At 41.7% G+C, this 17012-nt stretch overlaps 1 protein-coding gene and 1 pseudogene across 1 annotated transcript in view; one reads left to right on the forward strand and one right to left on the reverse strand.

The window, feature by feature from the left end:
• ELMOD2 (ELMO domain containing 2) overlaps nucleotides 1-17012 on the forward strand; it is a 44741-nt gene that overhangs the window by 20985 nt on the left and 6744 nt on the right. The window contains exons 5-8 of the mRNA XM_073604128.1: nucleotides 4723-4852; nucleotides 9266-9399; nucleotides 11436-11504; nucleotides 16876-17009. Of these exons, the coding sequence (XP_073460229.1) occupies nucleotides 4723-4852; nucleotides 9266-9399; nucleotides 11436-11504; nucleotides 16876-17009 (467 nt within the window). The remainder of the gene's footprint in view (nucleotides 1-4722; nucleotides 4853-9265; nucleotides 9400-11435; nucleotides 11505-16875; nucleotides 17010-17012) is intronic.
• LOC141111904 (very-long-chain 3-oxoacyl-CoA reductase pseudogene) lies at nucleotides 2395-3773 on the reverse strand (annotated as a pseudogene).

The raw sequence follows: 17012 nt of genomic DNA on the forward strand, positions 1-17012 counted from the left end.
AATACCTTTTTTTTAGAAGTGATCACATTCCCTCTGTTCTCAGCTGCATAAGAGCTGGGGGATGAGAAACAGCAGAACACTGAGCTTTCCAGTTAATGGCTGTGCAGTGGGGGCATGTCAGGACAAGTCTGATCATTGGAGGAGAGCATACTGAGTTTCCAGCATAGCTAGAGAACTGACCACAGTGTGTTCTACTTAGTGTGGTCAGTTTTTGATAGGAAAGCAGAGGGACTTGCAGGAACACCAGGGATTTCACATAAGGAAGCAATACAAAGAGAACAGGAGACTTCCTCATACAAGTACATGGTACAGCAGGCACATATCTGGACTGTGAACTGCTGGGGTAACAAACACTTTAAAGTATCTGTAAGGTTGCAAACCTACTAATGTAGTTTAGCAACACATTTCTTGCACGGTTTTTAAATGTTTGTTTGAAAAAAGCGCCGCTTTTTGGTTTTTGTTTTTTTGCAGTTTTGTGATTGAGTGTCCATCTCTCAGACCAGCTCCATAGGTTGCGAGTGTAAATGAAGTTCGGCATGTCCTGCCAACATCGAATATACTAGGAATTCTCTCATTCTATAAACACCTAGGAATTTGCCTAAGGCTTCTCGCAAATGGGCACCGCACGTAAAAGTCAGACATATATACCTGACCGGGAGCCACACATAGAAAACAATGGCTGTACACCTGTATACAAGAGTACTGGTGTAAACATGTGCAAGCATGTATGTACAACCTGGGCACAGACTGTAAAATACGCCTAAATTTTACATTATACAGTCCCAGGCATCAGTGTGCATGAGGCCTTATGCTGTAGATGTAGTTATAGGGATGATGGATATCCCTGAGTGCTCTGAAGACCTGGGCAGTGTCCCAATGCTGTAGGTGTAGTTATAGGGATGATGGATATCCCTGAGTGCTCTGAAGACCTGGGAAGTGGCCTTATGCTGTAGGTGGAGTTATAGGGATGATGGATATCACTAAGTGCTCTGAAGACCTGGGCAGTGGCCTAATGCTGTAGGTGTAGTTATAGGGATGAGTGACATCTCTAGACACTCCGAATTCACAATGGTGCTTAGGTCAGTCATTCTACAATTTTACTCAGATCAAACTGCGCAAGGCTATTGTAGGTCTGAACCTGGGGATAGAACATAAATCTGCAGAGGACACAGGAGACTGGATGATCACCAGATATTTTGTCTTCACTTCCGTAAAAATTACGTATAAAAGCAAAGACTATTGATTAAAAAGCACTTCGCAATTGATTTTTTATTAGGTTTGCATCCACTTTTTAACTGGAGTGTAGTCGACAGGGAGTTAATTTCCTGTTTCCCTTGTACTTCACTGAGTTGTTTGAAGGTTAATGGCTGGTACATCAAAGAGCAATGACAGAATTTAAAGCAGAATGGCAAGATTTAATGTATGCATACTTGCAAAACTGGGGGGGGGAATTCAGCAAAGCATTATTTATGCCATTTTACTGGTGGGATAGCCCTTTTAAAGTCCTGCGCCAGTTACGATTGATTTACATGCCACAGATTTAGGTAGTTCCTAATAGCGCCACTTAACAAAGTGGCGCTGTGGCTGCACCAAATAAAAAAACAATTACCTCCAGTTTGTGGATAATAGAACTGGAGGTAATTAAGACCGACTCTTAGTCGGTGTTGGTGTACAGAGACAGGCACAATGCCTTTCTCTATACACTGTTTAGCAGGGTGGCATGTTTGCTGTTACCCCCTCCCAGCATCAAAAACAAACAAAGATTTTCCAGCACGTTTACCAGCTAGCCTGGCAAAAAAAACCCAAAAAAACCCAAATTGACCCTGTCTAAATTGTTAGGTCAGTTTGTTTTTTTTTGCAACCTAGCAGGTAAATGTGCTGAGAAATATTTGTGATGTGCGTTGCCCTTCCATGTGCACCTTACTGCAAAGGCTAGTTATAGGTTTGGGTGTATGCTGCTTTTTTGAATCTCCTCCCAACAGGTACATAAATTTGGGGCAAGCACCGACATTTGTTGCAGGCAAGAGAATTCTAAAGAGCGTTGCAGTCACTTTTTATGAATACTTACTCAGGAGGTCTCCCAGCTGCTGTGCAAGGACAATGCAGGACCTATGATTACTCTGTCTGCATAGCCCAGAGGTCATTGCTTCCCACACCTTCTTCTTAGTATGTTATTACACTCTTCTATAGGTATGAAGGGCAGGCACCATCACTGCACCAGTTGTTCCCACAGCTGCATTTTTTTAAAATAAGTGACTGATAAATAAGTTGAGAAGAATATTTTACCAACCTAAGACTCAGCTACATTTTTTTTTTTTTTCTGAACCGAATGTTTGTTTTAATTCAAGGTAAAAATCACAGTCATGTTAACACTTATGTTAAACTATCATGGTGGCCTCACATGTATCGATATGACCATTTAAGATTTTTTTTTTTTAAACATAACAGAGGCAGCATTTTGAAGAAGTAGTAGCAATTATCAGTTATAAATCCTAATCTGCATGAGCTTACATACAACTGGAAGGGAAATAAAGCAATAGAGCTGAAATGCATAGTTAGTTGAGTTGAAGATAAACTACCTGAAAAACAGGATTTAGATATTCTAAAGCAAAAGATAGAAACCAAGGAAGTAAAGAGGTTAGGGACTAATTTACGGGTCTTCAAATGATTCCTATTTACACTGGAAGCCCTTTATATATTATGGGATTGGTAGAAGGCAAGGAGCGATCAGGTTATAGAAATACTTTGTTGGTAAAACTAGTTCCTAGTTTTTCTTGGCCCTCTTCAGAAATCGGGCCCGGAGTCCTTTGTTCATATTCATAGCCAGTTTAATTGCGAGGCAGGAGGGAAGCATGGACGCAGTGACCCAACCCATAAGGGCGTGGGCCAGGTAGCCGTTGGTTCTGGTCTGTAAGCCCACAGTGTTCAGGGCGGATCTGACGTAATTCTCAGGGCTGGGTTTGTCCCACGTTGGCTTGCGGATTTTGCTCAGTTTTGTTGCAACGAAGAAAGGTAGAACGCTCTGCACCGTGACCCCCTTATTCCGATATACTGCATGCAGACCCCGGGAGAAGAAATCCACAAACGCCTTGGTAGCAGAATATACAGTCAGCAAGGGCACAGAGTACATGCCACTAGCAGAAGAGATGTTCAGAATGACTCCTTTGGATCTCTCCAGCATTCCGGGCATCACCAGGCGTGTCATCTTGCACACAGAGGTGATGTTGATATTTATTAACATGTCCAGAGTGTTATCCAGGTCCGGGATGTCAAGGAAATACTCTGGATACTCGTATGAAACTCCCACATTGTTTACAAGGACTCCAATCTCTAGACTCTTCAGTCCCACCTCAATGCGCTCATAGATCTCTGCAGGTTTTCCAAAATCTGCCGCAATTACTTTGGTTTCCACTTTGAACTTTTCTCGGATGTTTTTGGCCACCTCATCAAGCTTATCCTGCGATCTACTGATAAGGACGATGGACATTCCACGCCTCGCCAGCTCCTCTGCGTACGCCTTTCCAATTCCATCCGTAGCTCCAGTTACAACTGCCCATTTCCCGAGGCCGGGGCCCACCTGCGTTCCTCTCCCCAGAACCCAGACCCGGGCTGCACTCAGCAGGCTCCACGCCGCCCTCACACCCCACCAGGAGGCGGCCAGCACACCCACATAGTAGAAGAAGTGGGCGCAGGACACAGGGAGCCCAGCCAGCACCTCTGAGCCCTCCATATCCCGAGGCTGCGTGTGACTGGACCCGGAAGAGCTCTGCTACATTTTTTAACATTAGAAACGCGAATCTCTAAATTATTAGCTATTTGCCATATACTTTACAATTATCCTGCCTGACTGGACATATATTTGCTTAGCCAGGTCGCCAACCTCACTCACACCAGCAATGGGACCATATGCCCATTTATAATATCTCCTGGCAACTGATGTGTGATATTGAGCCTTATGCCTTAAGAGAATTAGTACCTAGCAGTATACATACTTATCTTATAGTTGAACTTCTACATTTTTTTCTTTTACTCTTTTGTATGTAATAGGAGCTCTTCCTTCATTTCTGTTCTGCGACAGGAAATTAGAGGATACCTCTTCAAAAGGGATACAGAAATAAAACAGATTCCCTTCACATCTAGTCCCAGTGGCAGCAGTCACCAGCAAAGGGAAATCACTGCAACTTTGACAGACAGAGCAAAATAAAATATCACAGAGGTTCTAACCTTCCCTCAAGCTATCCAAAACACTTTAACATAAGGTTTTGGGAAAGACGTCAGGAGATGTACCTTGCAATTGGCCACTGAGGCTGGCAATCAAACCTATCAATTGGTTATGAGGATGTGGGAGGCATCAAACTAGGCATTAACTTTATTTTCCAAGCTGGAGCATTAATGAGCATGCTCAGTTTTGGGGCTCCTAGTAAGCTCTAAAATCTATGTGCATTCATCCATAAAGGTGCCCGCTATACTATTTCTGTGGAATCCCACAGGCATAGGTATATTTTGACTTTAGTTTTCTATGATGTGTGATTATAAATATAAAAAGAACAATGAATTTAGAATGCATTAAAAAAACACAATGATCAGTTTAACGTGAGTTGCATTTTATCTGTGCCTGTGGTATTGGAAATGGTGTACTTGTGTAATGAGCTCAGTACTATTGCAAAGAGATTTTGTGCAGGATTTTATGTTGTTATCAATAGTAGATTATTTCTGTTTCAGATTTCAGATAAACTTGAGGATATGCCTGTTGCAGATCTCTGGGTATAAGAAACTTTTTTTAGAGGTAGAGGATGTGAGAAAACAGCCATATGACTCTGACAACCCTGAGCACGAGCAGCAGCTCATGGAGGTGAGTAGTAGATATTTAGTTTTATGAACCAGTGGATGAAATGCCCATCCTTTCCATGAATGTGAGATCATCTCTGGGTTTTAGCAATACTGATGGCCAAGGCTGGTTAAAGACACATAGCTGACAGCAGAATACCCTTCCATCCTCAATCACATCACTGTACCATTGTGACCAGCCCTTGATATTCTCCCTGATTTGGTAAAATGTAGTATGTAGTACATGTGCAATGACAGTCTTATCCTCCTTTACCCATAAAAAAAGGAAATGCTATTATATTCTGAAAATTCTGTTTTCTGAAACACTCCACCCCTAAACGACATTACACTACATTGGCTAAACTATGTTCCTACATTTTTTAAAGATTAGGTTGTTTATAGCCACTTTTGAGGAATTTTGTAGATGGGCAAATGTAGCATGCTTTCAGGTCTGTTCAGTTTGTAATTAAAATTAGTTTGAAGTGTCTCTGCATTTCTTCTGACCATCTTGTAAGCTTTATTAGGTTTGTTTTGCATTCAAACTGACTTGTATGAGGAGAAAAGCAGTTTTGACATGTGCAAATGTGAAATTAAACAATTGCATACACTGTTATATTCAGAACTTGTCATTTAATCCATATATTGGCAACCATGTGTCCATTCCAAATTAATATGCTGTCATGTAGCTCAGCTGTTCAGAACTTGGAGGACCTGCACTCTTTTTTTTTTTTTTTTTTTTTTTTTTGGAAAGAACACCGCACCAAAATACAGTACACCAAAATGAATCAAACCATAACCTGTATGGTTATTCTGTCTCATTGGGTTTCAAGCCCTATTCCATAGAAGCTGTGGTTTCCATGCGCTGTACCGATGATGTCCAAAAAGCCTGAAAACAGCTGTATATTGTTTGGCATAAATGGCTCTATAATATGAATCCATATTTGCACCAGTGGTGGCCCGTAATGCAGGACGCAGGGGCGCCGCCCACCTAATCCATGCGTCCAGCCTTCTAATCTACATGCGGGGTGCCAGAAACATGGATTCTGATAGATTTTTTATTTATTTTTATTTTTTTTAGAAGCACGTGATTAGAGCCAGAGGCTCTAATAGGCTTCAAAAAAGAGTGGGCTCGGGGCGCAGAGCACTGCGCCCTGAGCCCACCCAGTTGTGTGACAATAGCACATTAATATTCGCTATTGTCTTCCTGATTCTCCTCCTGACCAATCAGGAAGCAGGTCCTGAACCCGCCACCCAATTGGCAGAGAGGAGAAGCGATCCTGTTGGCCGCCAAGGAGGAGGAGGAGGGAGGAGACACAGGGGAAGCCGGCAAACAATGCACCCCCCCAAAAAAATATACCACCAGCCGCCACTGATTTGCACTATACACCAGAGGTTTTAAATGTGTATTTAGCGGTTTGGGATGTAAAGGAATGATTTGCACGACCCCTCCCACTGCCCTGAAAAGTGGAATGATCCTCTTATTTTTGGGATATGTGTGAGTATGAAACACATTCTCACATATATCCATATGTGTGAGAATGTACAACTTCCTCCAGTCTTGAACCAGGAACCAGATATTATAGCTGACCATACAAGACTAGCCGACAATGGCTTTAATGAGAACTGGAACTGTTTATTTAAAACTCACACAGATTTTATAGTACACCAGGTCAGATGAGCCTAGTCACTTTATTGTATGCAAAGGCAACTGTATACAGGAATATAATTAACATAACTAAGGAACAGCCAACATAAACTATGCCAATTCACCTCTCTAGCAACTAATAGCTGACCGTGATATATTTAACATGAGCTAATTAACCACCTCAGTACTGGGCACTTTCACCCCCTTCCTTCCCAGACCAATTTTCAGCTTTCAGGGCTGTCATACTTTGAATGAGAATTGCGCAGTCATGCAACACTGTACTCAAATGAAAGTACAATCTCATTGATCTTGGTAGGGAGAACTGCCACAGAGACACGTGTCTGTTTACATTGTGGCGGCTGTGATTGGACACAGCCGTCGTCACGTAATCGGGAAGGCCAATCACAGTGCCCATATCCCAATCTCTACTCAGTTGGATCCTGTGATCACAGCAAGCTGTGAGCACTCATTATGAGGATGTCCCTGAATGTCCACTCAAAACGACAAAAGGCCCACCTAGCTGTTTATGTACAGTGGCTGGAAGTGGTTATGAGTCTCACAGTCTGACCAAGTGGAATTCATTTATCTTCATAGATTTCTTAAGGGATATTGTTGATAAATAGTAATCCAAACCACGCTCTCAGCATCCATTAAGTCAGTGGTTCTCAACCTTCCTAGTGCTGTGACCCCTTGATAACATTTCCCAAGTTGTGGGGACCCCTAACAGTAAAATTATTTTCGTAGCCTGGGTTGTCAGCACCCAAGGCAAGACAAGTAATTTGCGCCCCTAACCCACGGACATTTAGGCGCTCCCTGAGTCCCTTCCACTCCTACAGTATTAAAACCCCTTATGGTACATTTTAGGATGTACCACTCTTTCTCTTTGTTCTCCTTTCTTTCCCTTTTATCTCTCTCAATCCTAATTTATCATGTTTTTTTCACCATCCCTCTCTCTAGCCGTCTGTCTTGTTCTTTCTCTCCCTTTTTCTTTGTTCCCCCCCCCCCTCTTTTCCTCTCCCTTCCATGTATTCTCTCATTTTATGCCTTCTCTTACTCCTTGGTGGGGGGAATGGGATGAGTGGGGGTGGGATAAGTGGCATTGCTGGTGGGGGGTGGGATCAGTGGCAGTGCTCGGGGGAGTTCTGATCAGCCAACTTAGGTGCTCCTTGATGAAGGTCATCTGCTGATCTGAGAACTGTAGTGGGGACTTTTAATGGCAACTATAATCGCAGGTACTGTTACTCACTGTATCTCCGGCTTCACTGTGTCTCCGACTTTGTGGTGTCTTGCAGCAGTGACACCTATGTCGAAATCAGGAGATAGGGTCTCCTCCAGCCCCCCCACTTCACATTCCTCACCAGTCAGCTGACCTCTAGTGTCTGCCCCCCCCAGCCATGCCGTGAACTGAATGGGCGGCTGTGAGGAGGCTGAGTGGGCGGCCGCGGGCTCCAGGAACAGCCCAACTGGGCAGCCACAGGCTCCAGGGACAGCCCTGCTGGGCGGCCGCAAGTAGGCTGGGAGAATGGTGCAGGATTCAGGAACAGCCCAGGATTTGGTGACCCCTGGCAAATCGTCATTTGACCCCCGAGGGGGTCCCGACCCCCAGGTTGAGAACCACTGCATTAAGTAGTTCTCCATCAATTTCTCGGTCACCCTGTGCTCCTAATAGACACAGGATAACTTGCACATAAGAGGGGCCTGGGGATCTGAAAACGGAGTTTCCTCCCACAAAGTGACTCCGGTCACAATTCTTTTTTTTATGAAAGCCTTACTCTGTTATGCACTCTTATGCCCTGTACACACGATAGGATTTTCCGATGGAAAATGTGTGATAGGACCTTGTTGTCGGAAATTCCGACCATGTGTAGGCCTATCACACATTTTCCATAGGAAATTCAGACACACAAAGCTTGAGAGCAGGCTATAAAATTTTCCGACAACAAAATCCGTTGTCAGAAATTCCGATCGTGTGTACACAAATCCGACGCACAAATTGCCACGCATGCTCACAATAAATTAAGAGATGAAAGCTATTGGCTACTGCCCCGTGTATAGTCCCGACGTACGTGTTTTACATCACCGCGTTCAGAACAATCGGATTTTCCACAACTTTGTGTGACCGTGTGTATGCAAGACAAGTTTGAGCCAACATCCGTCGGAAAAAATCCATGGATTTTGTTGTCGGAATGTCCGATCAATGTCCGACCGTGTGTACAGGGCATTAGAGTTTACATGCATCTTAAAGGAGAAGTCCAGCCTGGGCTCATTTGGCTGGGCTTCTCCTATGACCAGTTTTCAGCAGAAAGTGGTCTGAAGTCCGTTCTCTGCTGACGTCACTGGAATCAGCCCAGGCACCATGTCATCACGACAATAAAGTCTGGATCCACCAGGTGCCTGGACTGACACCTGTCTTAGCCTCTCAGCGAGCTGCTAAGAACCTGAAATGGCGCTCCCCGCCCCTCCACAGCTCAGTGCTCCAAAGAGCGTGCGGGGGGGGGGTATGGCAGAGCAGAGAGCTGCTGGTTGACAGTCAGCAGCTCTCTGCTCGGGGAGCTGTGAGAACCGAGCCATCGGCGATGTTTAATAGCTCGGTTCTCAGTGCAGAGGCGACGGGGGACAGATGCTGCATTCACCTAGGTAAGTATAAAACAGCAAAAAAAAAACATACTTCTCTTAACGATTTCTAATGAATACTTGCATAGATTATACATTCTTCCTTAGGAGTCCAGCTGCAAAGTAATACAGTGCATACTTTCACTTAAACATATTCCATTTTGTCATTTGTCTTTTCAGCTCTGGGACTTGCTTATGCCACATGAGAAGTTGAAGTCCAGAATAACTAAACAGTGGGGTGACATTGGCTTTCAAGGTGATGATCCAAAAACTGATTTTCGTGGCATGGGCATTCTAGGACTGGCAAACTTACTGTAAGTGTTTTGCACAGTCAGTCAGAGTTGTTTTATAAAAAAAAAAAATATTCCTATTTCTAGGAGAACTATAGCATTTTAATGTGTGTGTGTGTGTGTGTGTGTGTTTTTTTATTTTTTTTTTTTTATGTACTCGTGAGAGATGAGCACAATATAAATAATCTGAAGAAGCGGTTTAGACCGCGAAACCGGTCGAGATAAAAGTCCTGTATACCCCCCCTACAGAAAATTTGCGGGTTCCACTTGTTATTTACTGTATTCAGTGTGGTATATATTCTTGATTTTATTATTGTATGTATATATTATTTATGTAATTTTGTATTGCAATACTTAAAATTTATATAACTTTTATGTTCTTCTCAACTGTAAGTTATTATCAAGTACCAAGATAGTCCCGATCTTCAACTCTGGGGGTGCACGCGTGAATAGGCAGTAGCAGCAACTGCCTCCACCCCAATATCTTCTTCATTCCTATTTCTAGGAGAACTATAGCATTTTTGTTTGTGTGTGTGTTTTTTTTTTTTGTTTTTTTTTTTATGTACTCGTGAGAGATCAGCACAATATAAATAATCTTATCAATTTGGGTTAACTTTTTAAAATCATGTTTGTGTGTATAGTTGTAATTGTAGGTGTACATGGCAACAGCCATATTTGTTCCTTATATGAACAAGCTCTGTTTCCTAGTTGTACATTTCTGATCCTCTTATCCCACAGAGAGTCTACCAGACAGGGTATGTCTGACTGACACCAATAGACTCCGCAGTCACTGTTTGTGAAACACCTACAGTGCTTATTGATAGACAGGGGCCATGTCATTTTGTCTGTTTTATGAGGATGAACAAAAAAGTTCATGGCTAGAAAGATGGAAAGTGTATTTTTTGTTTAATTGAAAATCTTTCAAATTGTACAGATAAAACCAACATCCCCTTTTCCACGCTAACCTTTCTCCCCCGTCCCATACTCCCAGTTCCAATGCAAACAATAAGGATAGGGTTTGACCAAGTTTCTCATTTGTTCCCATCGTGCTTTCTCTGATCTAGATGACTACTACTTATTACTATGGGACCATGTGTGTAACAATAAACACAGTCCGCAAGAAAAGGATAGAACATCATCACATAAGAGAAACAAACAATTTGATATCCAGCAGGCCCAGCTTTTGTGTTTATCAGAGAAATGAGGGAGAAGGGAAATGAGAGTGCAAGCTTCATCTGACAAAAAGCACAGAAATGTCAAATGGCTTGAATGTGATAGTTAACGCCATACCATGAGAGCCAGCTAGTCATATCTAGTGACTAAAAAGGGCTGCAGTTACAGTTTAAGAAAACGGCTCTATGAGCTACCAATGACACGGGGTGGGAAGATCCCATATCTCAAGCCAGTTGCCCCGAAGTTTGAATTTTAATAATGTATCCTCTTGTGGAAAATATCAGATAAGGTTAATTTAATATTTATGGTAAAATAAAGTGTTTTTTTTGTTTATGTTTTTTTTTTTTTTTTTTTTTTTTGTTAAAGGAGAAGTATAACCAAAGCTCTTTTGGCCCTACTCCTGTGGGTCACAGGAGTGCACTTCATTCTGCACTCCTGTGACCCATATTCAGCTGACAAGAGGACTAAAGTCTGCTGTCGGCTGATGCCACTTAGCCAGTCCAGACTCTGAAGAGAACCCGACTTTAATGTCAGGATCCATCCATACCTAGACCAGCAGCCATCTCAGCTTCCCAGTGCACCTCTGGGACCCTGAGCCCTCTGCTCCCGGCCCCTCCACAGCTCCTGGAGGGGCAGAGCACAAAGCCGGTGACAGTCACTGGCTCTCTGCTCACTGAAGACCGAGAGCTGATCGATCAGCAGACTTTGATCTCTCAGTTCTCAGATTCAGAGGCGGCGCATGTAAAAGAAGGAAATGAGGACCAGGATAAACAAAAAATCTTTATAAATAAACGTATTATTACTTATGGAATAAAACATTTTAAAAAATGTATAAATACTCTTTGTTTTGCCTCTTTAGTCATTCAGTTATTTGTTTTCTGTTGCAGGTATTTTAGCAGACATTATACAGAAGAATCCCGTGCAATTCTTTCTCATTCCAATCATCCAAAAATTGGGTAAGAATATATGGCAAAGAACTTCTTCTGTAACATGCATATGGCAGGAGAAAGAAGCAAGGAAATTCATGAAAGCTGTTTTTGCAGAATTGTGCGATTTGCCTGGATTTATTAATGGGGAAGTTGAAAATAAAAAGAATATGATAGACACCATTGTTTTTGATGGTACAAATTATTGGTCTAGTCATAGATGCAATTAAAAATCCAGCCAGTGAACTCGGAACTCATGAACTGCTTACTTGTTTTTTTTTTTTAGGTCATTGACTAAAACCACTCTGTATTGCTTCATTGCATATGGTGATGCTGGCACACCTGTCACTTACTGTAACATCTCAGTGATTTCACTAGATGGCAGTAGTTTCACCAAAATGACTTCTACAATTAGCTGATAACATATGTATGTATATATATATATATATATATATATATATATATATATATATATATATATATATATATATATATTAAACAAATACAGTACTGTAACATTTTTATATGTTTTTGAAGTGTGGTAAAAATGATACTATTCAAAAATTATTAAAAGCTTTTATGTATCAATGAACAACTTACCAAGTGCATAAGGAGCAGAAAAAATTATAATAAACCAATATTTGGTGTGTTCACTTCTTGCCTTTGAAGCCATATCAATTCTCCTAGGTACGCATGCACACACTTTTTAAGGAACTTGACAGGTAGATTGTTCCAAACATCTTGGAGAACTAACCACAGATCTTCTGTGCATTTAGGTTGTCTCAGTAGTTTGTCTGCTAATGTAATCAGAGACAGACTCAAGGATATTGAGATCAGGGCTATGTGGGGACCATACCTTCTCTTTTCAGAGCTCTCTTGTTCCTTTTTCGCTGAGGATACTTTATGACTTTGGCTGTATGTTTGAGGTCATTATCCTTCCACAGAATACATTTGGGACTGATCAGATACCTCACTGATGGTATTACATGAAGGATAAGTAGCTGCATGTAATTTTCAGCATTAACCTTTTCGCTGCCAGAGCCATTTTTGCACACATGTTTAAAAAATCAGTGATGCTCATGCACTCTTCTGTGTAGTTAACCATCATGGGAAATGTAGTTCCAAAACATCTGGGGTACCAAGGTTTGCCATCACTGCCCTAGAGAATAAAATAGTGGTAGTGCCAATGTTTTATGTCACACGATATTACCGCAAAAGTCTAGGAAACGTTTTCAGTAAAAAGCACACTAGAGTAAATTTTTGGGCAAACAATCGCAATAAATTACCCAAATGGTCAGTAAAATATAAAAGATGAGGTTGCACAGAGTAAATAGATACCCAACATGCCAAACCTTAAATTTGTGTGCGCCCATGAAATGGCGACAAATTTCAGTACCTTTTTATATTTTCTATAGGTGATGCTTCAAAAGCCCCCTATAGGTATCAGTTTAGTGTTACGGAGGAAGTCTTGTGCTAGAATTATTGCTCTCACTCTGGCATGCCTGGCAATATGTAACATATATTGCAATCATTTTCATGCGTAGGCGCCTCAGACACTTGTGTTTACATTAGTGTATGTGGGGGTGGGGGGCCTCAACATTTTTTGTGGGGGATTTTATATGCTTGGATGTAACTTTTATTTTTTTGCAGTTAAAAACATTTTTTTTTGCTTAAAGTGTTACTAAACCCACAACAGTAAAATCAGTCTGTATATGCAGTAAAGCATGCTTGTTATACTCACTGTGGAACCTAAGGGGTTAATCCTCTGCATTATGTAAAACGGCTGTTTGATCCTGTATGCACAGATTCTCCCTTCCTTCCACTGAGTCCACTGAAATAATTTCCTGATAACACAGAGTCTATGGAGTCAGGTTGCACATGCTCAGTTTGGTGTGTATTTCTAGAGGTTTTTTTTTTCTTGGGAGGGTGCATGTGATCAGCACTGTCCAGGCAGAGGGTCAGTAGTCTCATAAGACAGTCAGAAAACTCCCCCTACAAGCTTTAACCAGTGCTTGGTTGGATACTGATAAAAGCCACAAGACTGCTATATACTGCTGATGAGAAAAGGTATTTAGCAGTTTATATTTACTAAAATAATTGCATTTCCATGTACTGTGGAAGACCAGATATAGTGAATGCAGGGTCCTGGGTGTAGTAACGCTTTAACTTTTTTTTTTTTTTCATTACATAGAGACAAAGAGTTCCCTATGTAATGAATTTTTTTTTTGGTGACAGGCCCTCTTTAATGAGACATGCAGTGCCGGCTGGGGTCCACTGAATGTATTGCAATGTAAATTGCATTGCAATACATTCCTTTCCAGCTATGCTAGCCGAGGAAAGTGACGGGGTGACCCAGAAGTGATATATCAGGTCACCAACAAGAAGGGGAGGAGAGCAAATGTGTGGGAACGGGGTGTAGGGCGCTGTTACCAGGAGTGTGTGGAAGCAATTGGACAGGAGTCTGCAGCCATTTGATTGTGTGTGAAACAATCTGGTCCCTACGACTTACGGACCCGGCAGCTAACGGGTTAAGCAGACAATTCTGACCGAATCCCCAGCTCCCTGTGCAGAAATATAGCCCCAAACCTGCAAGGAACCTCTACTATGCTTCACTGCTGTCTGCAGACATTCATCCTTCGATCGTTCTCAAGGCCTTTTTCAAACTGCCTTATGTTACAGCGAAATATTTAAAATGTGGACTTTTCTCTCCAGAGCATCTTCTGCCATTTTTCTGCACAACAGTTCTTGTGTTTTTTGTGCATGAGTTGTTTGGTCTTGTGTCCTCATCAGAGATATGGCTTTCTAGCCACAACACTTCCATGAAAATCACATCTGACCAGACTTCATCAGACTGTAGATGGGAGTACCAAGGAAGTCCTGCTGGTGTCTCCTAAGTCTGAGCTGATGGTGTCCCTGGACATTTTCTTATGAGAAAGGGAAGTTGGCATAATGCTTCTTTCATCTGCTGCACTGGTCAAGTTTCCTTGACTGACCATTGCATTTTTAGTCCTCAATTTTGTGCTTCTGCAGAAGAGCTTATCCAGCAGATCTGGAAACACCTGTTTTCCTTATATTCCTGCTCATTAGAGACCTTGATGATGCAGTAAGATCACCTGTGCTCAGTCTTGCCATCATGTAAAAGATTGTTTATGTTGCAATGTCTTCATCCACCTCAACCTGTTAGTAGAGCATTGCTTTTCCTTACCCAGTTCAATTCCTCCTACACAGCTAATTCCCTTTGATTTCACAATTCTATTTTAACCTACATGTTATCCTGTTTTTCATATGCCTGCAAAATCTTTAACGTGGCATTAAACCCAAAATGTAATATTTTTTAGGCTTTTTCCCCTTCTGTTTTTAAGTGGTGATCTGGCCAGTAACACACCTCCTTGTATTAGAGCGCCCCCACTCTGGATGAAGCACAGGGGGCAAACCAGATGGCAGCATTGTTATTCGGGGGGGGAGGGGAGTGTTAGTTAGATTGGCAGATTTAGATACACTAACAAATCAAAGCTAAACTACAACCAACATTGCAGTTACAGCAACGTTTTTTTTTTCTTTTGGGATAAAGGTGTTACATTTAATAAATAAAAAGTGATCATTGTAGGCATCCCTGTCAGTAGTAGCTGGTTTGTCTCAACACTCTTAAGACCCCTTTCACACAGAGGGCGTTTTGCAGGCGCTATAGCGTCAAAAATAGCGCCTGCAATTGGCCCTCAAACAGCTGCTCCAGTGTGAAAGCCCGAGGGCTTTCACACCGGAGCGGTGCGCTGGCAGGACGTCAGGAAAAGTCCTGCCAGGAGCTTCTTTGGAGCGGTGAAGGAGCGGTGTGTTTACCACTTCTCCACCGCTGCTCCCCATTGAAATCAATGGGGCAGCGCTGGGATACCGCTGGCAAAATGCCGCTATTGCGGCGCATTGCGGGCAGTTTTAACCCTTTCTCAGCCGCTAGCGGGGGGGAAAGCGCCCCGCTAGCGTCCGAAATGCGCCGCAAATTTGCTATAAAAATAGCGGCGTTTTACCGCTGACGCTATAAGCAGCTCGGTGTGAAAGGGGTCTTACTGATTCATTTGCAGGAGAGATTGTTAGGTTGAAAAAAAAATGACTTATCAGATCACCTGGTGAAAATAAAAGAAAGAAAACCTAAAAAATAAAACCAATGCAGCCACCACATCTAGGAATTGGCAAGCTGCAATTTAATAATTGTTTGCTTTTGGGTTTAACTGTGTGCAAGTGTACCTAGAGAATTTATGGTGTTTTATAGTCAAAGGGTGAATACAGCAAAGATAAACATGTTTTAGTTGTTTTTATGTACTTTAACTTTTTAATTTTTTAACTTCAAATGATAAAAAAAACATTAATTTCGTTATTTTTGAAAGCATCTCCACTATATAGCATTTTTTCTATTTTGTTTATTGATTTTGCAGTTACAATAACTGAATTTAGTTACTCACACTCAGCAATTTACACGCTGTCATAGTAGGGAGGTATTGATTAAATGTTTCCATAATTGTGATGTATATTCTGGTTGTTAAACTTCAAGTTAGTAATTAGTGCAATATAATCCAAGCCTGACTTAAAGGATAAGTTCATCTTTTGTAACATGTCATACTCATATTTTTACAGCTAGCAGAGGATCTTCTCCCCAGGCCCCCCCCTCCCCTGCGCTCACTGTCACAATTTACAAAAAACACGGCCGTGTGGGGCTCCAACCATGCGGCTGCATCATTCATTCACAGCGTTCTGTGAATGTGAAAACTACAAGTCTCCCAACAGCCTTTGCAGCTGTCAGCTTGTAGTCTCAACTACCAGGGGCTGTTGAGCGCTCTAGGTAGTTCATTGAGCTTCCTGTCATTCAGTAACTGCCTGCTTGTATCGAAGGTAAAGGCAGAAAGCTACACAGACAGTCTGCAGGACCATGGCATTACACCCACAATCTGTTGATCATGGGTGCAATGCTTTACAGGCTACTAATAAAAAATGCATATTTTTTACCTGCTAAAAAAATGTGCATTTTTTTATTATTATTATTATTTTTTTTTTTTTTAAAGGTGAACATATCCTTTAAATAAAACTGCCCTGTTGAGAAAACAGGGTGAAGATTGGGTATATGGAATTAATTTGTTCCATGGCCATTCCAAGAGATCTCTCACAATGCTAAAGATTATGTTATTTCCATCTAGTGTAGACTGAATTTATAAATCTTTACTTTCACAATTGCCTAAGCCTTCTGCACAGTACTGTGTATATAATAAGCAAGGGTGTTGTATCTTATAGTCTACAATCCAAAGAACATCCAAATGCATCACATGTCTAGAAGTTATCAGTTTTCCCTATACCATTAGTCCAAAGACACACATTTCAAGAGCTATAGTGCCTCATCACTTTGCATTTATTTCAGGTACTCGTATGCAATAGTTGGGATCAACCTAACAGAAATGGCTTACAGTTTACTCAAGAGTGGGGCCCTGAAGTCTCACTTCTATAATATGGTTCCTGGCTTCCCTGAGATCAAGTGCTTCCATCAGTTTTTTTGTA

This window comes from Aquarana catesbeiana, linkage group LG01 (genome assembly GCF_042186555.1).
Source record: "Aquarana catesbeiana isolate 2022-GZ linkage group LG01, ASM4218655v1, whole genome shotgun sequence".
In the NCBI taxonomy this organism is placed as follows: Eukaryota; Metazoa; Chordata; class Amphibia; order Anura; family Ranidae; genus Aquarana; species Aquarana catesbeiana.